The 25315-nt window shown below is 41.7% G+C and overlaps 1 protein-coding gene across 2 annotated transcripts in view; it reads left to right on the forward strand.

The window, feature by feature from the left end:
• Positions 1-24113, forward strand: part of LOC126484316 (la protein homolog) — a 56791-nt gene extending 32678 nt beyond the window's left edge. For both annotated transcript variants that reach the window (XM_050107754.1, XM_050107753.1), the window contains exons 5-9: positions 1200-1342; positions 10677-10752; positions 11472-11654; positions 23589-23748; positions 23825-24113. In XM_050107754.1, the coding sequence (XP_049963711.1) occupies positions 1200-1342; positions 10677-10752; positions 11472-11654; positions 23589-23748; positions 23825-23925 (663 nt within the window). In that variant the 3' untranslated portion in view covers positions 23926-24113. The remainder of the gene's footprint in view (positions 1-1199; positions 1343-10676; positions 10753-11471; positions 11655-23588; positions 23749-23824) is intronic.
• Positions 24114-25315: the final 1202 nt, after the last annotated feature.

The following is a 25315-nucleotide window of genomic DNA, read 5'->3' on the forward strand; positions in this document are numbered from 1 at the left end:
CAGTGAAATCCTGTAGTAGTCAGTAATGCTGTCAATGAGCCGAGCATTCATTGTCCACCATGCATCCCAATAGTTACGGAGTATGGATGTAGATGGTAATTAGACAAAATATCAGCACCCATTATTGCTATAGAGGGCTGACATAGTCTGAAATCCAGTTCTGTTAACTGTGTTCCCTATGTCAATATGGAAGACTTGCTCATTGCTGACAAACAGAATGCCATCGAGGTCTGCAGCGATGCGCTATAGTTCGTGGCAATATACTTAAATGAAAACCATTGTCCACCAAATATTTTTATCCTGATTTCCTGTTGCTGATAAACAGCTGCACCTATAACTGTCTTCTGCTAGCATTTGGGAAGGAACTCGGTGCAGTACATTTCTCTGCCTGCTCATTGAACTTGAGATGATACCAGCATACGTAATGTTCTGCATTAGAAGATGCAGCATTAGTCAAGGAATGACTCCATGATCTATGGTATCACTCTCTATCTTTGGTGGTGCTGCTTTGAGACAACATAATGACATAGGGGTCACCACCTTTCAGGTGCAGCTAGAATAATGGCTGTCCAATCTTTGATAAGCATGGACTTACTAAGCCAAGTGGTGGTGCTTGAAATATCACTCTCATGAACTGTAAAACATAGAGATGCACTAAAGTACATAACAGGTCTGAGCTGTGAGCAGATTAGGAGACATTACACATGAAAGCAGAATTGTACCTGAATACTCGTAACTTGGAAACTCTAGAACTAAGTTCAAATTAAAATGCAAGAAGTACGTAATGCCGAAAATGAACGAATAAACTGTTGTTGCTTGCAAGCTCAGGTGAAAGTGTTGATGAAGATAAGTGCATTTATGACAACTTGCTGCAAGCAGCAGGAGGAAAATACATTTTGTTAAGTGCAAATGCTAATCCAATAATCTGTAGCTATTCCACATTGTGTATACGCTGATTGACTTTTATGTGTGGGTAGTTACGTCATATTAGTCAATTGGTCCTGTTCTTTGTTCAGAGACAATCCAATCTAGTGTAGTCTCAAGCCTTCAAGGTACTGTATATACCATTTTAGTTTACATTACTTCACTCTTGCAGGGGAGAGAATTTTATTCCTATGAAGAAAATTACTTCCATATTTATTATGAACCTGTCACACAACAGGTAAAATCAAAAATCTTAAGCTAGTCATTTATTACAGATGCGGACATACAAGGACAAAGCAACAAATAAATTTGTATTCAAGGGATCAGTGTTTGCCACCTTCCCTACTAAAGAAAAAGCTGAAGAATTCTTGAACAAGGAAATAAAATACGATGGGAATGATCTAATCAGGAAATGGCAGTAAGTAAAATTTTTTGCTTTCTTCTTTACTGACCTAAAATGCATTTGAAATTTATATGTGAAGAAAACAATTATTAATGTATTTGAATAGTTTTCTTGGACATAGGCATCTTTCTTAAGGAGGGAAAAGGCCATAAGCATAGTAAAGTTAGTAATATCGTAAGTTCAGAAAGTAAATGTCTCGTACTTGATTAAGGGAAGTACACTATCTCATTCTAAGTAAGAAGACATAACAAAAGTTGTGTGTGCAACAGACAGTGTGGTAACAATGAATTTTCTTTTGTGACAGTGTGAACTGTGGAATATTTTAGTTTGTAGAGATTTTTGAAGTATTGTGCGTGAGAGAGAGAGAGTGAGTGAGTGAGTGAGTGAGTGAGAGTCTACTTTCTGCACTAGTGCATAAGTATGTCAAAGGGGATGTGTAAAATGGATTGAATATATACTGTGAGTGCATATGTGCTATCACGTCTGTGCCCTCAAAATAGTGACACAGAAAGAATTTATTGTGCTTGGGAAACATGAATATCTGTAAATAAGGTTAATACATCAACAAAAATAATCAAATTTTGAAACTATATAGTGTAATAAATGAAAAATCTACTTTCCAAGCAATGGCAGGAGAATACACGTACAAAAGGTATTGAAAATTAGGTTTGAATGGAAAGGAAAAGGACAAGGACAGATGAGGTTTAGTAATCGCAAGAGTTCAGAAGTCACCCAGGGACCCCGGTCATGGGAGACTTACTGGATGGAATGAGAATGAGGATAGATGGAGAGAGTATAATTGAAACACACACTATCCTGTTGCAGAACATGGTGTACAATGTGACAGCCCCCCAGAGGGTCCACAACTCTTTTGTGGATACGTGCGTGGCGAGCACGGGGCCCCGAGCCATTGCAGCCTCCTTTCTCTCCCGGGCTGCATTTCATTTCCTTTCCCTTCCCCTCCTTTCCCCTCCATGCTCCTTTCCCCTCGCCCTCTCCTCTCCCTCTATTGGTGTCCTTGCTTATGTTGGCCCCCGCTATCCTCCTGGTTCTGTTGGTTTTACACTCCGGCTTTGTTGCGTAATCATCTCCTCCTTTTGGCATTCCTTGGTTCCCCTCTGGGGTTTGACCTCCATTACAAAATTTCTCCTCCGTAGTGTGAGCCATTTGGGGAAGAGCACCTTACCTAGTGTCTCGGACGTGCGCTCTCCTAGTACATTCCACCTTTTCTTTCACGTCGTTGTCTGATGCTAGGGTGCATAGCCAGCACGGTAGCCAGCCTGTGTGGTGGGGTCGCTATGTACCCTTTTGGTTGAGCCCCCTGAACACACAGGGATCACACTTCTGATACCTGAGCTGTGACCTCCTCATGCATGCCATGGAGTGGTTGCTCGTCATCTAGGAGCATCGGAACTCCCGGCAATGGCCGCTATACCAGACGGTCCTTGCTGTGGCTGGGTGGCGCCCGTGAGGAGAGTCCCTGATCGGAGTGGGTGGTATCAGAGCGGACGCTATGCAGATGAAACGCATACGGGTCCAAAACTCTGGCCGTTCTTCTGCGGCCGTCTCTCTGTGTGGAACTGATTCCTCAAGTGCTGCTTCTCTTGCCCCTTTGGCCTTCCCTTCCAGGGCTACCCCCTGGGAAGAGGGTCAGGCCCGTCATCTAGGGGCAAAACCTTTCCCCCGTTACCTAGTTTGCACCAGGACTGATGCAGATACTTTCACCAGTGTCAAACCTTTGTTCTTTTTGGAACACATTGAAGACAAGTTTGGCGAAGTGGACTCCCTGAGCAAGATGCGGTCGGGTTCGTTGCTGATAAAAACTGCTTCAGCTGCCCAATCTGTGGCCCTTCGTGCCTGTACCCATCTTGGCACAATTCCTGTGTCCATTACCCCTCGCCAGTCTTTAAATATGTTACAAGGTGTAATTTTTCACAGGGACCTCATCCTTCAAACTGATCAGGAACTTCGGGACAATCTTGGAGGGCGGGGTGTTCACTTTGTTCGGCGTGTTCAGAAGGGTCCTAAAGATAATCGTATTGATACTGGTGCCTTTATCCTGGCCTTTGAAGGGGATACCCTTCCTGAGAAAGTTAAGATTATGGTCTATCGATGTGATGTGAAGCCATACATCCCACCTCCTATGAGGTGTTTTAAGTGCTTGCGTTTTGGCCACATGTCTTCTCGCTGTTCACAGGCCCCTCTCTGTGGTGACTGTGGACGTCCACTCCATGAGGGGAGTCCCTGTGTTCCCCCTCCTGTATGTGTAAATTGTCATGGTAGTCATTCTCCGCGTTCACCAGATTGCCCAGTATATAAGAAAGAAAAACAGGTACAGGAGTATAAGTCCCTCGATCGTTTAACCTACACAGAGGCCCGTAAGAAATATGCACGACTGCACTCTGTGTCCATGACATCTAGTTACGCCTTGGTTACATCTTCACCCCTTCCTCCCTCTTCCTTACCCCCATCCCGGACCCCTCTCCTCCCCCCTCCCCTGCGGCTCCCACACCTTCTCCTATGGGCGCTGCTCCTCCTCCCCAGCCGGAGAAGTGTCCCACTCCTTCAGCGTCTGCCGGTCAAGGGCACCTCTCCCGGGATGCCCCTTCCCGGCACCTTCCAGGTCAAAGGTCTGCTGCCGCGCGGCGACCGCGAGAGCCGCGGTCTGTCGTCCCCCAGGTCGCCCGGTCTCTTTCTGTTCCTGATCTTGCTGCAGATGGCTCATTTATGCCACACAGCCCTCCTCGATCTCAGCCTGAAAAGAAGAACAAACATAAGTCCCGGGACAAAGAGCCTCTGGTGTCACCGGAGGTCCCTTCCCCGACTTCACAACCGGATTCTGACCTGTCGTTCATGGATGTCGCCCCCTCCTTGTCGGTGACGGGTGGGGACCTGGGGGTATGACTGGATTTAGCATGTTCAGCCCTCATTTAAACCATTGTTCTGTGGTTCTCCAATGGAATTGTAGTGGATACTATCGTCACCTTCTGGAATTGAAATCCCTTCTTTCGTCCTACTCTGCAGCTTGTGTGGTTCTCCAGGAATCTCATTTTACTGATGCTCACTCACCGACCCTCCGTGGGTTCCGTGTTTTTTGTCGAAATCGGGTCGGACCCTTGCGGGCTTCTGGTGGCGTTTGTACGTTGGTCCGTACAGACATTGCTAGTAGCACGTGGATTCCTCTCCAAACTACATTGGAAGCAGTTGCTGTTAGGATCCACTTAGACTCTGCAGTCACAGTTAGCAATCTTTATCTCCCTCCTGACAGGACTCTTACACCTGCTGCCTTAACCACCCTTCTTCAGCAACTTCCTCCTCCCCTCCTCCTCCTCGAGGATTTTAATGCTCATCATCCTTTGTGGGGCAGTGCCTTTCCATCTAGACGAGGTCTTCTTATATACCAATTTATTGCAGACCACGACCTGTGCCTTCTTAATGATGGCTCCCCTACTCATTTCAGTGCCGGTCATGGTACCTTTTCTGCCATTGATCTTTCTCTTTCTTCTCCCTCTCTCCTCCCTTCATTACACTGGTCGCCACACAACGACCTTTGTGATAGTGACCACTTCCCGTTGATTATCACGCTCCCTTCCCGCTCCCCGATGGACAGGTTACCTCGTTGGTCTTTCCACCGCGCCGATTGGCCTCTATACACTGCACAGGTCGAGTTTTCTCCCTCTTTGTCGGATTGTATTGATGACGTCCTACGTGACGTGTCTGATGCGATTGTTCGCGCTGCTAGCCTTGCTGTCCCGCGCTCACCTGGACCATTTCGTCGCCGGCAAGTCCCGTGGTGGAGTACGGCCATTGCCATTGCCATCCGTGATTGCCGTCAAGCTTTGCAACACTTTAAGAGGCACCCATCCGTAGCTAGCCTTACTACCTTTAAACGCCTCCGTGCTAAAGCCCGTTATTTAATCAAACAGGGTAAGCAGATATGTTGGGAACGATTCGTTTCTTCCATTGGTTCTACTGTCCCTCTGTCATGGGTATGGGCTACACTTAGTTCTCTCAAAGGTTGCCATTGGCAGTCCACCCTCCCAGGCCTTCACCTCCCAGATGGTATTTGTACGGACCCATTAGTTCTTGCGACCCATTTTGCAGTGGCATCAGTGTCAGCCTCCTATCCAGCTGCTTTCCTTCATCAAAAACAGCTGGCTGAAGCTTCCACCTTATGTTTCACCCCTTGTGAGTCAGAATCTTACAACAAACCTTTTACTGAATGGGAATTTCTTTCTGCTCTATCGTCTTCTCATGATACGGCCCCTGGCCCAAATTCCATTCATAACCAACTGCTTCAACATCTCAGTGCTCCACAACGGCACCATCTTCTTCGGGTGTTTAACCGTAGTTGGCTCCAGGGCGACTTCCTTTCTCAGTGGAGGCATAGCATTGTGGTTCCTGTCCTTAAGCCTGGTAAGAACCCCCTATCTGTTGACAGCTATTGGCCAATTAGTTTGATCAGTGTTGTTTGCAAGTTACTTGAACGGATGGTAGCCCGTCGGCTCAATTGGGTCCTCGAATCTTGGGATCTATTGTCGCCTTACCAGTGTGGCTTTCGAGAGGGACGGTCTTCAATCGATCATTTACTTCGCTTGGAATCCGCAGTTCGGCAGGCTTTTTCCCAGCGCCGCCATTTGATTGCAGTGTTTTTTGACCTTCGCAAGGCCTATGACACGGCCTGGTGCCATCACATCTTACTTACCCTTCATCAGTGGGGTCTTCGGGGCCCACTCCCGATTTTTATCCGCCAGTTCCTGATCCATCGGTCATTCAGAGTTCGAGTTAGTACTGCTTTTAGTTCTCAACGGACCCAGGAGACAGGCATCCCACAGGGTTCTGTCTTGAGTGTCCTTCTTTTCCTCATTGCTATCGATGGACTTGTGGCCTCTGTCGGTCCCTTGGTCGCCCCTGCCCTGTATGTGGATGATTTCTGCATTTGGGTTAGTTCCTCCTCGATGGCATCTGCAGAGCGGCAGCTCCAGGTAGCTATACGGCGTGCCTCTGCATGGACCCCCTCACACGGGTTTCAATTCTCTTCTTTAAAATCGCGAGTGGTCCACTTCTGTCGCCATACTATGATCCACACTGATCCAGAGCTCTATCTCGCTGCACGATTGCCTGTGGTCCCACAGTTTTGTTTCCTGGGTCTTCTTTTCGACAACAAGCTCACTTGGCTGCCCCATAATAGACTACTGAAGGTAGGATGTTTCCGTAAACTCAATGTCCTTCGCTTCCTTGCCCACTCCTCTTGGGGTGCGGACCGTTCCCTCCTCCTCCGTCTTTATCGTGCTCTAGTTCTGTCTCGCTTGGACTATGGTTGTCAAGTTTATGGTTCAGCTGCTCCTTTCACACTGCACGTGCTGGATCCAGTCCACCATCGTGGTATCCGTTTGGCCACCGGTGCCTTCCCTGCTAGCCCTGTTGATTGTCTCCTGGTTGAAGCTGGGATCCCCCCCTTTCTGTTCGGCGGTCCCAGCTTCTGGTGTCTTATGCACTCGCTATCCGTTCCTCTCCCACTCATCCTTCCTATTCTATCCTGTTCCCAGACCATGGACGTCGCCCACCCGACTCCCGCCCTCGGGCGGGTTTATCGGTTGGGCTGCGCCTTGCGTCTCTTTGCTGTGATTTTCAGCTTCCTTCTTTGTCCTGTCTTCCTCGCTCCCTCCCCTCCAGCCCTCCTTGGTTAGTTCCTTGGCCTCGACTTCGGATGGATCTCCGCCGCGGTCCGAAAGATTCCATCCCCCCCGATGGTTTTCCATTCCTTTTTCCGCCAAATTTTGTGAGAGTTTCGGAATGCTGTTGTTTTTTACACTGATGGCTCTAAATCTGCTGATCGTGTTGGGTATGCCTTCACGTCCTCTGTTGGAACGGAAAGTCATCTGCTGCTACCTACATGTGGGGTGTTTACTGTGGAATTGATGGCAATTTCCCAGGCCCTTACCTTTATTAAACAGTCCCAACACAACCGTGTTTTGTTATGCGCGGACTCGATGAGTGGCCTTCTTGCTATTGACCGGTGTTTTTCACGCCATCCCTTGGTCTCTGCCATCCATGACCATCTCGCTGATATTCACCGTGTTGCTTGTTCTATTGACTTACTTCGGGTCCCTGGCCATGTGGGTATCCCGGGTAATGAGCTCGCTGATCGTTTGGCTGGGGGAGCAGTTACTTACCCCCGTTTTCTGTAGCCCCTCCTGCAGCGGATTTACGGCTTCACATCAAATCCCACTTCGCACAGTCAAGTGCCAATTCTTGGGAGGCTACTCCCCTGTCTAATAAACTTCGTGCAATTAAGGTGACACCAGGCCCGTGGCGTTCTTCCTTTCGCATCTCCCGAAAGGACTTGACCACACTGTGTCGTCTCAGCATTGGCCATACTCGGTTGACCCATGGTTTTCTTTTGCGTGATGAGCCCCCCCCCCCCCCCCCCCCCCCCCCCCCCCTATGTGGTTGTGGAGCCTTCCAGTCAGTAGCCCACATTTTGGTTGAATGCCCCCTCCTTTTGGCTCTGCGTGCTAAGTACAGGCTCCCCCACACTTTACCTTTGATGTTGGCTGACTATTCCCGGATGGTCTCTCTGGTTCTCGGTTTCCTCTGGGAAAGTGGTTTTTATTCTCAGTTTTAAGGTTTTTAATCTCTCTCTGGTGTTGGGGCGGGGCAGTGAGTGTTTGGGTGTCTCCCACTGTAAGCAGTGTTCGGAGATTCCTGATTCACCTCCCTGACAGAATTCCTCTTTTCTTCCCCTTTTACTCTGTTTTTACCTTTTTTTTTTTTTTTTTTTTTTTTTTTTTTTTTTTTTTTTTTTTTTTTTTTAAGGCTTGGTTAGTCTTTCTATTCCCGTACGTACTTTCTACATTATAGCAGTTGTACCTTTTAAGTCACAGGTGGTCTTGCCTATGCTGCTTCAGCATAGTGTTGGGTTCGTTCTCTTGCCGACTTCCCTCATTTTGTTTTTTACCAATGACATGACTGCCTTTTTACGTTTTTTCCCTTTTTTTGTTTTATTGTTCTGACTTTACTGAGTTGTCCCATTAGCGGAATGGCGCATATTTGAAACAAGGGACTGATGACCTTGCTGTTTGGTCCCTTAAACCTCAACCAACCAACAATGTGGCAGTTCTGACCTCGGTGCCCGTTGCATCATATGTGCCATGTGGATTCTTCCTCCAGAGACTAGCTGCTCAGATCTCTATGGGTGGGGGCTTGTCTTTAACTTAGGCTAATTTCTTTGGCTTCAGCAATTCTTCTTGGTAACTATTTCTTTCTTCAACCCTTTTAATTTTCTATGTATTTTATTTTCTGACCTTTCTATTTCCTCCCCACCTCTACAACAACAACAATAATCAGTCCTTCTGTCTCTCCCCTGATTTGGGGTTCTGGCTGACTATCAAACTCTACACATGGCCTAAACAAAAATTGAAATATTATAACCTACACTACATGATAAAAAGTATCCGGACACCCCAAAATGTATGCTTTTCCCATTAGGTGCATTGTGCTACCACCTGCTGCCAGGTAGTCCATATCAGTGACCTCAGTAGTCACTAGACATCATGAGAGAGCAGAATGGGGCACTCTGAGGAACTCTCGGACTTAGAACGTGGTCAGGTGATTGGGTATCACTTGAGTCATACGTCTGTACACGAGATTTCCACACTCCTAAACATCGCTAGGTCCACTGTTTCCGATGTGATAGTGAAGTGGAAACATAAAGGGACACAAAAGCATATTGGCTGACCTCGTCTGTTGACTGACAGAGATCGCTGGCAGTTGAGGGTCGTAATGTGTAATAGGCAGACATCTATCCAGACCATCACACGGGAAATCCAAACTGCATCAGGATCCACTGCAAGTACTGTGACAGTTAGGCGGGAGGTGAGAAAACTTGGATCTCATGGTCGAGCAGCTGCTCGTAAGCCACACATCACTCTGGTAAAGGCCAAATGACGCCTCGCTTGGTGTAAGAAGCATAAACATTGGATGATTAAATAGTGGAAAAACGTTGTGTGGAGTGACGAATCACGGTACACAATATGGCGATCCGATGGCAGGGTGTGGGTATGGCGAATGTCTGGTGCACTTTGTCTGCCAGCGTGCTTAGTGCCAACAGTAAGATTCGGAAGCGGTGATGTTATGGTGTGGTCGTTTTTCATGGAGAGGACTTGCACCCCTTGTTGTTTTTGCATGGCACTATCACAGCACAAGCCTACATTGATGTTTTAAGCACCTTTTTGCTTCCCACTGTTAAAGAGTAATTTGGGGATTGCGATTGCATATTTCATCACAATGGAGCACCTATAATGCATGGCACCGAGCGAGGTGGCGCAGTGGTTCAATGCTGCCTCCAGCCATCCTGATGTAGGTTTTCCATGATTTCCCTAAATCGCTCCAGGCAAATGTCGGGATGGTTCCTTTCAAAGGGCACAGCCGACTTCCTTCCCTAATCCGATGAGACAGATGACCTCGCAGTTTGGTCTCTTCCCCCAAACAACCCAACACACAATGCATGGCCTGTGGTGGAGTGGTTACATGACAATAATATTCCTGTAATGGACTGGCCTTCAGAGTCCTGACCTGAATCCTTTAGAAAACCTTTGGGATGTTTTGGAACGCCGACTTCATGCCAGGCCTCACTGACAGACATAGATACCACTCCTCAGTGCAATGGGCTCCAAATCCCAAGAAACCTTCCAGCACGTGATTGAATGTATGCCTGCAAAAGTGGAAGCTGTCATCAAGGCTTAGGGTGGGCCAACACCATAATGAATTGCAGCATTACTGATGGAGGGTGCCATGAATTTTTAAGTCTCTATCAGTCAGGTGTCCGGATACTTTTGATCATAGTGTATTAACTTCTGTGCTAGTGGAAATTAATCTTTCCACCTGTTGCAAGGACATGTGCACAGTTGAACAGAAAAGGGCGGCAGTGTGTGGGTGCACCTCCAAAAGATTTAAAAGAATATTTTAGTGTTGTATGGATGGTTGCCTTGGCAATTTTTAGTGAGTTCAGTCAGCCACAAATTTCTGAATCTTCTCCCTCCACACTCCCCTAATATTTTCTTCACCGAAGAATAAGTTATTTGTTTATATTTTGTTCGTGTGTGAACATCAGTGAAGTACGTGTTTAAATAAAATTAGGTGTCAAAATTATTAAAATTTAAAGTATGCTAAATAAGTGAACAAATCAGCCAGCCAGTGGGTAAATTTTTTTCAGCAAATTGCTCTTGATTATTTCGTATATATGCTATTTGTTGTTACTTTCCTTTTGCTGTCTGTTAAGATAGAGATAATACACTTATTTTAAAACATTCTTATTAATTTAGGAAAAAAATGTTATTTTACACAGATCTGTCTATGTAGAAGAAAAGAGAAAAGAAAGAGAAGAAGCAAAGGCGAAGAGGAAAGGTGGTGCACAGAATGAGGTTTGTATATTTATCTACACTTAACTGAACTCAAAAATATTAATATAAAAGAAAAATATTGTAGATAAATCCATACTGTACAGTCAGTAGTCTAAGTATGTATCTCACTAAACAAAGTTCATTCCAGGAGACATAATTAAAGGGGAGATTTATACCATTGAGGTTAATTTGTTGTTAGAAATTAATCTTCAGTGTCATTGCAAGAGACATCTCTTATTTTAAAAGCTGGGAATTATTTGGTTAAGTAACAGTATTAGAGAAGGACAGTTGCTACTCGCCATATAGCAGAGAGATGCTGAGTCACAGATAGGCACAACAAAAAGATTCTCACAATTGTAGCTTTTGGCCCTTAAGGTCTCTCTCTCTCTCTCTCTCTCTCTCTCTCTCTCTCTCACACACACACTGTGTGTGTGTGTGTGTGTGTGTGTGTGTGTGTGTGTGTGTGTGTGTGTGTGTGTTATTGACAAAGACCTTAATGGCCAAAAGCTATAATTATGAGAATCTTTTTGTTGTGCTTATCTGTGACTCAGCATCTCTGCTACATGGTGAGTAGAAACTTTCCTTCTCTAATATTGATACATTCCTTCCTGGATTTTCCATTGTTTGATTCTTTGGCATAGTGTCACTTCAATGATTATCTTCTTGTGATGAATGCAGTTATTGATTCATTCTAGAAATGTCTTCTAACACATATTAATCATTTAACATGTTTATTTCAGGCTGATAAAAAGGCCCTCCCCAAGGGTGCAATCTTGCATCTGAAAGGCCTTACCAGTGATATTTCAAGGGAGCAAATAAATGAGAAACTGTCAGGATATGAGGCAGATGTAGCTTACATTTCTTATGACAAAGGGGATGAAGAAGGTTGGATCAGACTTCAAGGTGAAAACTCTACAAAAGCTGTGAGTATGAAATACCAGTTAATATCAGGCAGAATTGATGGCCAGTACTTACCTTAATCAAGCAGAAATACAAAATACTGCCAGTGTAAAACCTTAAAGTAAGAAGGAAAAATCCTTAAGTGTCAGCATTTTGATGTTTCTTCATTTGTGAGGAAAATTGGGTTTTTTGGGCTAAGTTGGAAAGCAGGATTGGTTCTCAACTTCCAGCTTGAGAGATAAGAGACAAAAGATAGAAAAGACTTCAGAAAATAAAGTTCACACCCGTTCAACCCTTTTCCTTCCTGAACAGGAACATAAGTTCAAAAAGCTGGACTAGTTTTTTCCCTCTATTTTTAAGAGTTTCAATCAGCATTAGTTTGAATTTTGCCTCATGAAGGTAAGAGATGAACATCATTTGTCTGCTTTTATTTTAACTGTGTAATTACTGTTTGAGTTTTCTGGTGAATCTCTTTGGTCATATTAACAATTATATGGAATGACTAGATTACTACTCATCACATAGAGAATGTGTTGAGTCATAGGAAAGCATAATGGAAATAGTGGTAGGAATATTTCAGCTTTCAGACAGTCTGTCAAAACTAAAGAACACCACATGGCCACTTGAGTCTTGGTCATATTGTCATATTTTGCTCTGGACATGATCTTCATTGTTGTTTTAAAGTGGTATATAGACTATTTTGTAATCTGCTATAAGGTGACCTTCTGCAAACACTTAGAGCCATTTGTTTAGATTTACAGCAACAAGCTACCCTTTTCATTAAGTGAAAAATCTGAACAAGTCTGAAACATGTTCATCTTCTCTTTACAATATTTTCACTCGCTTTCTCACATGAGTTACAGAAATATGTAATAAACTTAAAATTCATTTTCCAGGGCACTAAATGATATTTCAGGGAATTAATGTGCATGGTGGTGTCAGATGTCAGATGGACCCTTTTCAAGCTTTTGTGATTTTTATCTTTAATGTTATTACAAATTAAAATTACAATGTGAGGTGTGTCTCATTGCAATGAGGTGAACTGTCTAAAGATCTGCTTAAAAAGTTAACACTGTCTATTGTAAACCGTCAATTTAAATTGATTATATGATGCTAATATACTAACTGTAATTTTTGTCAAATGTTGTGGACACTCCTTCAGCGAATGTTCTGCATTGTAACTTAAGCCCCATCCCCTTAAGGATTGACAAGCAGCAGCTTGTACCTGATTCTATTTCCACAACATGTGCAATTAAAAACTTCCTAGTTTGTCTCAAGTGTCCTCATTTGGATCGTTTGAGTAATCAGGAAGTCTTCGTTGTCTCCCTGGCAAGCACTAAAAACCTTCTGCTCCAGTTAATGAATCCTTCCCTGACTGGGTCCCCTGAAAATTTGGCATATTGAACTGGTGATTGTTGATCTGACCTTCATGTGATGCCACTTCTGTGACTCCAAATTTTCTTCCTGCTGTGGTTGTTTTTAACCTAAGATTCATGAAGTATTGTTGACTTCCACATTTCTCAACAGTCACAGCTGTGAGTTGTATCAGTTATTAATCGCTGCAATTTACTGTATTATAGCACTTTCACTAAGCAAAATGAATAACAATATTTTAACCTCTGATTTCCCAAGCACAGAATCAGCAGAAATCTGACCACTTTGGGCAGATGTTACACTGGAATAATTTGCTGCTAATCTTGAAAACCAACAATGCTGTCTAAATAGTTCTGGCTTTAGTGCCTTTGTTGAACCTCCTGATTTTGTAGTTTACGTTCAGTGTGATTATATTGCATGAATTAATTTTTCTCCTTTAGCAGTGTATATACACTATTGCCAGGTATTTGGTCTATTCATAAAATCAGTTCAGTTTAAATTATATTTGGATTCAGGAGACCTGCTGCTTAAATGTATTAAAATGTTCATAAAAAGCTAGGTACTGGTATTTCCTATTGTTGACAGCATGATGAAATTCACTGACCACCATCACTACCCTCACCACATTCTGCTAAACAAGTAACAGTGCAGCCCATCCCACACTTCTGATAACATCAAATTAAAATTCTGCCTGTCTTCAGGTAAGAAAGCTTCATCAACAAATGTAAGACAAGCCATGTATTAAGCTTTTACACAATGGATACAGTGGGAATCATAGTCAGCCAGTTGCGCATCGAAAATTCTGATATAAACTGGTCCTTCTCAGAACAAGTCATAACACATAACGTATTGTGTGACAAGAGAAGACACATCATAAGGGTTAGTCAACAGCAAAATGTTCCATATAAATGCTATGCCATAGCCATAGGGCTTAGTCAGCAGTAAAAATGTTCCAAATAAAATTTACAGTTATGGACAGTTGCCTTTCTCTAGATCCCAAGTCATGTGGGTATCCAGGGCAACAAATAGACCAACAGTTTGGATAGAGGAGCACTTATTTACTTTAATGATCCAACATGTGGATTTGCAGGTGTACATAAACTATCTGCTCACCTCAGAAATTGAACAATGTATGGTGGGTTGCTGCCCCATCTGATAACCATGGCACAATCGAGGGGACTACTGCAACATGGCGCTCGGCCTTCTGCTTTTCCCAGAAGGAATCCACTGTTCTATGTTGTCTCCATGTTAATCATATCAGTTTTGTGTTAAGACACCCTCACATTGTGGTTGCAGAGCCTTACGGTTGGTTGAATGCTCCTTACGTTTGGTCCTCATAGCTAAATATGGACTTCATGACTTGTTGCCTTGGATATTGACAGACTCTTCAGTGATTGAACTGGTTCTCAGCTTTCTTCATGAATGTGATTTTTATTCTCAGTTATTAGGTCCTTATCTGTTTGGAGCAGGGGTAGCTCCTGTTGTGTAGTGGGTCTAGGGGATCTGCCTCCTTGGCCAGACCACTGTTTCACCCCTTTTACTGTGCTTCAGTTACTTTTAGATACAGTTTGCCTCCTTTTTTGCCACAGCCAAGTTTCCATTGTAGATGTTGCACTCTCAAGAGTATGTTGTGCTCTTGAATGTAATGGCTCAGGAGTGGGAAGTTTCCTGTTGAAAGCAGAGCCCTGGGGATGCCCACCTGCTGGCTTCCCAATTTTTCTCATCTTGCCTTTAGTATTGCGAATACAAAATATGTCAATTATGTTTTTAGCCTTCTCACTGTTGTTGTGATGAATTTCTTGATTTGATTTTGTCTTCCTTTAACACAATAATGAACATCCAATGTGCCATCTGGATATTGCTACACACATTCCAATTTTCTGATCATGCAATGGCATTAAAAGAACAGCATGAGGCTCCTCTGTCGACAATGAGTCTTCTCTTAACATGACCACAGAGATGGAACCAGCCTCATCTGTGTAGGTGCAGTCAGGAATATAAGTGGTGTTCCTCTTAGTAAAAGATGTAAATAATTTGCAGTAACGGATACACTTCTAATGATCCTCCCTCATCTTTCAATTCATGCATTGCTGTCACTTTATGTGGGAAGATTTAAATGTTTGCCTTACTACTGTGTGGTTGCAAGTCCAGTAGCTCTTTCTTGTGACAATTTGTGGAATGATTTTGCTGGTCTCTCATGCATAGTCCAAAATATCAAACAACTTTTGATTGTCTGGTTTAGGTGGTCTTCCAGTTCATTTGGCATGAAACACTTAGCCTGTGTTGTCAACTTTCTCAGTTAGTTGACAAACCGCATTACAAAGAAGTATTGCCTTGTCGAAACACACTGTTCAGTTTCTTAAAAAAAATGATGGTCCAATGTGCCATCTGAAAAAATGCATTTCTAAGTTGAAAGCAACATATTTTAAAAAAAAATCAAAATGCAACATATTGCATTAAATAGTTACCAACAACTGAACCAAACTGTTAAATCTTAGGCAAAAGTTGAATGAATTAAAAACCATATAAATATGTAGGAAAAAACAGTTCTGCCAATTTTGTTTGGAACTTCCAGTGTAATCTACAGCCATAATCCAGTGCACAGCAACTTCTTGAATATACCATATTACACTTCATACATGCTGTTGTATTTGGGGAGTCACATCTGTAAGATGAACTGCAGTGGCTGGGTTAACATACTATATTGCAACCCTTTTTATGAAAAGTACAAATATGTTTTAACTGTATTTCATGTGCTGACAGCAATTTGTTTTCCATATTTGATCATACTGCAATTATCACAGACTAAACTCCCTCCACCAGATAGCAGAGTGCATAAGTGTGTCGTGTCAGGACACTAGGAGGCAACCCTGACCTGGATCCAGTAACCCTCGTAGATTGATGACAATGATGGCCATATTGGATGTGGTTTTTAGGCAGATTTCCACATCCTACTACAGAAAATCCCAGGCTGGTTCCCATGCCCTGCCTTTGATAAATGATACACAGACATTTAGGAAACATTCTTACACTTGCACATGAGTTACTTGTGCTCTAGATGCAGATGGATGGTGTATGCAGAGACTGATAATCATAGGTGTTTAGTCTTCTTAAAATCCATTGTAATCATAGAATACATTGTTTTGATTATCTGTGTGCTTGACATCAATATGTTGTATGTGAATTTCATTCATACTAAGTTAACTTTGTAATCTCTTAAGACTGTTTTAAGTCAATATCCAGTAGGTTATGAGCCCAGGAAGAGAATAGTAAAGTTTTCACACCCATAAAGTACCATCTGTTTGGGAATGGAATGGAATGACCGCTAGTATCCATCTTTTATTACTTGGGTTACCGTGTTTCACATGTGTTCCATGTGGTGGTATCGTACTTTTCTTAAGAAAAATTTGTCATTTTCTGAACAAGCTTAATATATCTAAGGTGGCTTTGGCAGGACAAACACTGTTTAATGGTGAAGAGTTGACTCATATAACTAGCGAGAGCTGGAAATTCATAGTTGAAATCATTGGCACTAATGGAAGACCCAAAAAAGTACAGAAAGCGTTATCTAACATCATTTGCATATCCAAAACTTTGTGCAGCAGTGACTGCTAAAGAAATGTGGCAAAATTTACAATTGGCACTTGAAGATCTCAGTTCATCTAGCTGTATAAGGCTGCTACAGTGATTGATGAATGTAGGGTTGGCTTCTGAGGAAGGTGTGGAAGCATATTTGTTGAAAATTGTCACTCTGTCAACAAATTCGGAACATCGCTAAATGAAATGAAACTTTGTGGAAATATTTGTAAGGACATGCAAGAGAATCAATTTTAATTTTCACACAAGAAGGTAACATTCGTTAATCGTATACCGTGTTTGTTCCAGGTTACAAACATTGCTCAGTGTGATGACAGTCTGCATCCACAACACCGTGGAACCTCACTATAGATTTTTCTTCTGTTGCCCAAAATATATCACATGGAATGTTGGCTACTCCCCTCGCGATGCACATCTTCAATGTACAAGTGTTAGTGTACCATTGATAAAATCCATTGTTTAGGTAACCTCACAGCCAGAAATCACACGGGTTCAAATCTGGTGATCTTGGAGGCAGTGCAGTTAGTAACGATCAGACAATGATTTGCTGGTGCAGTTTGGAATGATCAGACAATGATTTGCTGGTGCAGTTTGGAATGATCAGCCAATGTCTTGGATTTGGGTCTCTTCAAATGTATTAGTAACAGTGACCTCATTAACAATGCAAGGTGGGCACCATTGTGCCTTTATCCTGTAGATCAGGATCACAGCAATGCCAAAGATTGTGTTGTTAGTGGGGCTGCTGTCAAGTTGAATTGACATCTCAAGAACTTATTGGGCTGTTGAGAACAATATTTTCTTTGTTGACACCTTGTGCTGTAATAGTTTTTTTCTTTTTCTTCCATCCTTAATCTGTCTTGCAGTTATCACAGAATTGTGTTGATAATGTGTTCCAGACATGACGGTGTATGTGAATTTCATTCATACTTCACTTAAATAACTAATTAGTCTGTTCCAATAAAATAGCATGTTTTCTCTTTAGTTGTGGAAATGATTGTGAAAGGTGTAGTTAGTTTAGCTATAGTGTGTTTTTAGTGTTAAGATAGAGATGGAAGTCCGTATATCTTGACGTTTGAAAAGACTTAAATGGAATTGCAAGAAATTGAAATAGGTTACAAGTCCCTTTCCTTGACATATTTGATGAAATATGTGCCACTTACTGTGAAGCTTGCCAATAATTAAATCTTCTTGAAAACTATCCATATTGGGACATGTCACTTGCTGATGCATATACCGTATTTACTCGAATCTAAGCCGCACTTCTTAATCCAAAAAAAACGCCTGCGGCTTAGAATCGAGTGCAAAGCAAGCGGAAGTTCTGAAAAATGTTGGTAGGTCCCACCACAACTAACTTCTGCCGTCAAATATATGTAGCGCTACACAGGCATGCTTTGTAGGCACAAAGATAAATACTGGTGCCAAAACCTCTGTGTCAGTAAATAAATTTAAAAGAAAAGGTAGAAGACGAGCTTTTTTTTCTCCGCCCAGAGTTTCAACCACTGCATTTTCATACATTATCCAACGAAGTAAATACAAATTCCGTATTGTTCATCTTAGAATGTAGCAGAATTTCAATGTACTACGAAAATCCGACTGGCAAGATTGTTTGGGATGTTTGTCAATATGGCCAACTCTATGTTCTGAATTTTTTCCTACCAGTGAGAAGAGATGGTTGCTAATAGGAACCTGATGAAATGTGAATCACATGCAGTATTCTCTTCACCATAAGAATAATACGAATATAAACATTTTGCCATGTATTCTTGCGTGTTTGCTGCTATCTCATTTAAATCCTGTCTGCCTAATAAACTACGAGACTAGAGTGAGACAACAGCAAACGCGGAAGAATATACGTATCGTGTCATGTTTATATTCGTATTATTCTTATGCGTAATAGTGATACAGTCAGAAATGAAGCACAGCAACTGACTAGATTTTTAAATCTAAGATGACTCTAATTTCTATGCAGAATTTGATGTACTAAAGAAGCGGCCGCAAAGATTTTCAAACGGTGAAAAATTTTCGCCTAACTCTCGTTCAGAACATGTTCTATCATACGCCGTCTATTATTTGGTTCTTGTTGATCATTATCAAAGAAAGCAGCAGTGTAAGTAACAACAAATAGCAGTCTCTTGCTATTGTTTCGCTAATGAGCCGATTCCTCTCTTTTTTTAAAAAAATTGTAAGCGGCGGTAGCGCGCACAAAAGCAAGCCATCCCGTGAGCGGCGACAGGCCGTAAACACGCACTATCAGAATGCGACAAACAATGCATGACACAGTATAGTAATGCATTTTCAGCGTAGAGTGACGTAAACACCTATAACAAAGAAGACGGCACTTATCAGACAAAGGAAAATAAACAATCGATTCAAACCAGACGAAGCACGTGAAAAAGGAAGGGTACCCGAATAAATACGGGCCTGACGCCTAGCAATGGCTACCTGGTAAAGCTTAACTTCTAAGCTTACGACTCGAACCAAACTACTGTAGCTGTATCGTCATTCATTCGACCTAAATTGTGTCTCGTATTACAATTGACCAACTTTGTTTCGATTTGGAGGTGCGGATTCAAACTTTTCTCTTCCGTTGAATTTCGAGTCTCAAATTTCAGGTGTGGCTTAGATTCGAGTAAATACGGTAATACTATTCAACCACAGCAAATGTGCATGTTTACATTTGTATTCAAACTGTGCTTCCCACTCATTCGGGAAGATCTTTTGGAAAAAAAAACAGACTAAATGAGTGAATACACCCTACATAGTTTGCATGCTACGATCAAAATCTGAAAATTCAGTTCCTACCAAATGTGTCTCATGAGGCAGTGGTTTAGATTGAGGGCATATGTTTGGCAATTGCTAACGAAGTGCTAGTACAGTTGGGAAAGGCTGTGCCAAATTTGATGTGCGAATGACCTTTTTGATCATGTTTTGCCATGAGAAACAAACACTGATGTTCATGAATTTGATACATTTGTTGAAATGAATAATCTGAAATTGATTCCAGAAAAACAGTGTACAACAAAATTATGCATACAATTAAAAGCCAAGGTGATGGACCGTACTTTATGGCACCTCTTTTGGAGGGTGGCTAAACAGCACATTCAGCACTGAAATTGTTGTTGAATATAGAAATCTGGGACACAAACATGCAGTATCAACAAAAATTGTCATGGGTAGAGCACTCTTAACTCGTGTGGAATAAATGTACTGTGGCACACACAAAACCATTGAAGGCACACACAGATTTGAAAGGAAATGAACAGCTAATTTTACTGTCTGATGATTTTCAACAAACTCTACCAGTTATACAGCATTTAACAGCCTTCGATGAACTTAATCCATATCTCAAATCATCAGTTTTATGGTGAAACATTCGCAAACTAACTTTGAAGACGAGTTTTTCGTGTCCAACTAAAACATGATGCATCCACTGAATGAATGCTTAACAAAACAGTTATTGGATACTTGCATCAGTGCCAGACGTTGCTCAGGATGTTTAATATCTGCTACAGTGATTGGCCCCATGCCTTGTTGATACCATTCATGTATGGAGTGTAGGAAGAATGATTGTTTGAATGCCTGTGGTCATGCTCATGATCACTCTGAGCAGTATGTAGGGAGTTGTAGTATACTCCTAGAGTAATCATTTGAAGCCGGTTCTTATAACTTTAATAGATTTTTGTCGCGATAAATTATGTCTACCTTAGTGTCTGCCAGGTCAATTTCTTCAGCGTATCTGTGACACCCTTCTACAGATGAAATAGACCTGTGACTATTTGTGCTGCTCTTTTCTGTACATGTTCAGTACTCCTGTTAATTGTATTCGGTGTGGGTCCCAAACACTTGAGCAATATTCTATCGTTCGTATTTGGTACGGGTTCACACACTTCAGCTGTATTCACGATCTGGTTATATGAGTGATTTGTACACAATCTCCTGTATAGACTGATTGCAATTCTCCAGTATTCTGACAATAAGTTGAAGTCTACAATTTGCTTTGCCCACAACTGAGTCTATGTGATCATTCCATTTCATATCCCTACAAAGTGTTACACCCAGATTTGATACTCCCCTTCCCCATATAGCTGGTCTTATCTGTGTATTGGACTGGATGACAGAAATCTGTGTTGTGGAGGCCTGCGAGACAGACCAGCAATGAAACTGTCACTGTGGGGCAGTCCATGGGTGATAAGGTCTCCATGGTTTGATAGGGATAGTGGTAGTTGCTATGGAGAACATTCCACACAATCGTCTTGTCTTATCCCTGCTGATGGATCACCTATGTGGTGCTGATACTGGGTGTCTTTTTAGAGGTAACTAGCACAGTGCATGCATGTGTGCACCACTACATTGCCCGGTACAGCAATACTTCCTGCAGGGACGGATTGTGCAGTATTCACTTTCAGGATAAGCCTTGTTTGCCTAACTAGTTCAGAGCTCTAAATGTGGGGCACCAGTCAGTGCAACAATCTTCTGGTTGTCTTTGAAGTTGCTGTTACAGATATTGTTTTTATACATTTTCACACATTATTATACATTCTACAGTTGGAAATTCTGTTTTGGAATTCCTTCTATAAAACAAATTCTCATTACACACCATCTTACTTGTTCCCCAATGAGCTGTGTTTAACAATTCTTACCTTAACATTTGAACATGTCGGTAACAGATAGTCACTTCCCAAGTACAGCATATTCAGTCACAAATAATTGGGAATGAAACTTTCTCTTTGGCCCTTTGCATATCCAGTATTTCAGCATCACATTGACACTATTCAGCAAATTTTTAATGATTTTTTAATGTATTATGTATGTCATATAGAAGCTTAGTTGAGTTCACTTCTATGAATAATGAATTGAAGAGAGGTCCTCCCACACACACACACACACACACACACACACACACACACAGTAATGGCCTATTCCATTGCTTCATGGGCATTGTTGTTACTTTAATTCAGCACATTCTGTGGCTTGAAAATTGGAAAAAACTGCCGATATGTCTCAGATTGTGAAGTACTGCTAATTATGTTCACTACGTGATCAAAAGTATCCGGACTCCTCTAAAAACATAAGTTTTTCATATTAGGTGCATTATGCTGCCACCTAATGCCAGGTACTCCATATCAGTGACCTCAGTAGTCATTAGACCTTGTGAGAGCAGAATGGGGCACTCTATGGAACTTGCATACTTCGAACATAGTCAGGTAATTGTCACTTGTCGTAAGTCTCTATGCGAGATTTCCACATTTCGTAACATCCCTAGGTCCACTGTTTCCAATGTGATGGTGAAATGGAAATGTGAAGGGACACTTACAGCACAAATGCGTACAGACCAACCTTGTCTGTTGACTGACAGACCCCCGGCAGTTGAAGGTGGTAATGTGTAATAGGCAGACATCTATCCAGATCACACAGGAAATCCAAACTGCATCAGGGGCCACTGCAATTACTAGGACAGTTAGGCGGGAGGTGAGAAAATTTGGATTTCATGGTTGAGCAGTTGCTCATAAGCCACACATCACTCTGGTAAATGCCAAACGATGCCTTGCTTGCTATAAGGAGCATAAACATTGGCTGATCGAACAGTGGAAAAACGTTGTGTGGAGTGACGAATCACGGTACAGAATATGGAGATTCGATGGCAGGGTGTGGGTCTGGCGAATGCCCATGAACGTCATCTGCCAGTGTGTGTAGTGCCAACAGTAAAATTCGGAGGCCGTGGCGTTATGTTGTGGTCATGTTTTAAGCACGTTCTTGCTTCCTACCATTGAAGAACAATTCGGGGATGGTGATTCAATCTTTCAACACGATTGAGCACCTGTGGTGGAGTGGTTATACCATAACATCCCTGTAATGGACTGGCCTGCACAGTGTCCTGACCTGAATCCTATAGAACACCTTTGGGATGTTCTGGAATGCCGACTTCATGCCAGGCCTCATTGACTGACATTGATACCTCTCCTCAGTGCAGCACTCTGTGAAGAATGGGCTGCCATTCCCAAAGAAACCTTCCAGCACCTGATTGAACACACATGCCTGTGAGAGTGGAAGCTGTCATCAAGGCTAAGGTCAGCCCAACACCATATGGAATTCCAGAATTACCGATGGAGGGCACCATGAACTTTTAAGTCATTTTCAGCCAGGTGACTTGATACTTTTGATCACATAGTGTACATGATGTAGAGACTAAATTATGTTGTCGATCCTTTGTAGCAATAGCACAAAGCAACATAAATTATGCTCTGTGTTTCGGGTCCATATGAAAATGAATATCAAATAAATTGGTGAGACAGATTTTGTGGAATGTTTTATACACAGTGTAGGCTTACAGATACAGGTGGTTCAATATAAGATCAACAGATGTCAGGAGTATGCTAAAACCTTCAAATTTGATGATGTACTTTGGGCTCAGTGCCTCAATTCATTCATTATCTTTGTTAGTAATTTGTAAAAGGATATCTACATTAGAATTTGAGTGGGTGGTTGTGGTGAAGAATATCAGGCTTTTACAGCTGTATTTTTATTGTTTTTGTCGCATTTATCACTAATTGTATTGGGCATCTTCAGAGGTTCTTACATCACCCGTGCTTTGTATGCAACTTGGCTCTTGAGTATCTACTAATAGACCACAAAAAGACAAAAAATCTCAGAACATAGTTAATGATTAGGTGAAACATACCCAGTACAAACAATGTTGCTAAAGACTATGACCCACGTGGTAAACACAATTAAGGTAGCAACTGAATTAGAATGGCTGTAAATATTGATGATGGAATAGAAGCCTTAAGTTACCTAAATTAATTCTTAAACTACATTGTCTTTCTTTGTGAAAGGAGGTAGTGTGTAGGGAAGAACTTCACGAAAAATAAGTCAAAAGGAGTTTTAAGTTAATGATAGTTTAGAAAATATTGTTTGTTGAAGTGCTATGTAAGATTTCAAGATTGATTCTCTGATAACACATTAACATCATTAATACAATTTTTCAGGTCCTTGAAAAAATTGGGGAGTCAACTATAGAAATCGGGAATGTAAAAATTGAAGTGAGAGCACTGGAAGGTGAAGAGGAGGAAGAGTTCCTCAAGAAGACTATGGAAGACATACAGAAGAGGAGATTCCATTACAACCAAAATAAACGTGGCCGCAGAGGTATGGTGTGCCCCAGTTACTTATAATAATTTATGCTGTAGCTATCATGAAATTACAATTTGTGATATTTTGGTAGGTGGTGGCAGAGGTGGATTCAGAGGTGACAGGAAAAGGAAACAAACCTCAGCAGATTCTACTGGTGAACCTCCATCGAAAGTAGCAGCAAAAAGTGAATGATGGAAGTGGAATGGACAGAAGAGACAACTAAATAGGTTGATCATATTTAAAGTAACAAACGCGCAAGACTTTTTGCCAGTGTATGTGAGCTGTTTATTTTAGTGCTTTTGTATAATATATGAAACACTTTAAAAATCAGTGTTTTATTGTAATACTAAAAAAATTAAAATTTATATCTGTTATTGAAATTAAGTTGTGAAAACAATGTGGAGTTTCCCCCTTCACTCTGTTATGAAGTTCCTGCTTTATATTACAAAACAGAAAGGTAAGAGTCCATGTATTATCCTGTAGATAACAATCCACACATGGCAGTGTGGAGCAGACAGAGTAATTAAGTGTTCCATGATGGGTATAAATTTCCACTCCTACTCTCACTTTCAAATCCAAGGCTGAATGAACAAGATTGAAACAAGAGTCAGCACTCATTTAATTAAAAAAATGCATTGCTTATGAAACTTTTAACAAATAGTTGCATGACAGAAAAGACTTATTACATAGCTCATTTCAGTGATACAAATATAAGGAATGACCCCTATTGTGGCCTTGTTAGAGTATAAGGATTATTCTTATTGTGTCAAGTTCTGTTAACATGAATGAAGACAACTTACTCATTAAATTACATTGTATTGTGTTTTCATTAGAACATGGATCACTCATCCAATAATATGATCTGCCAGTACTAGAAATAATAATTGTTGTAGACCACTCCCACCATCATATGATAGTGAAATACTTTGCCAAGAAACTGAGAAAACTCTGGTTCTGTGTAAAATTGCTAAGCAGGTCAGTTTTTTTAATTCAGTCACTTGTCAGGTCTGCTGTGGCAATAGAAGATAGCCGGAAAGCTGAAGTCTTATATTTTGCTTGTAAAAAGTCATTCACACAGACAGATAGTACAAATGTACTATTGCAAGACTTTGTGTGGGTGATACAGTAATAGGCATCCCTGGTGTTGAGAAGCAGCAGCTGAAAGAACTGAAAAAAAAAGATGATTGTCAGTTCCTGGTAAGATCCCAGTTTGGTTTTACGGAGAGTAATCTTCGGTATTACATTTGTCACGTATCTCCCACTGAGTCAAATATCCCAAGTGACTGGAAAAAATGCAGGTGGCCCCTATACATGGAAAGGTAAAGAAAATGAGCAGGCAAAGTCAGAACAATATCAATAACATTGGTTTTCTGCAGAATTCTTGAGCATAGTCAAATATAATAAATTTGCCTGAGACTGAAAAGCTACGCGTAACTCAGCAAAGATTTAGACAGCATATTTCACCCAAAAAGCATTATATCCTGTGAACTGTTGACAATGGGCACCAGGGAGATTCTACAGTCCTAGTTATCCAGAAAACATTTGACTGTGCCTTAGTCCAGACTGTTCAGTGGAAGTCAAA

Source organism: Schistocerca serialis, chromosome 6 (genome assembly GCF_023864345.2).
Source record: "Schistocerca serialis cubense isolate TAMUIC-IGC-003099 chromosome 6, iqSchSeri2.2, whole genome shotgun sequence".
NCBI classification, from domain to species: Eukaryota; Metazoa; Arthropoda; class Insecta; order Orthoptera; family Acrididae; genus Schistocerca; species Schistocerca serialis.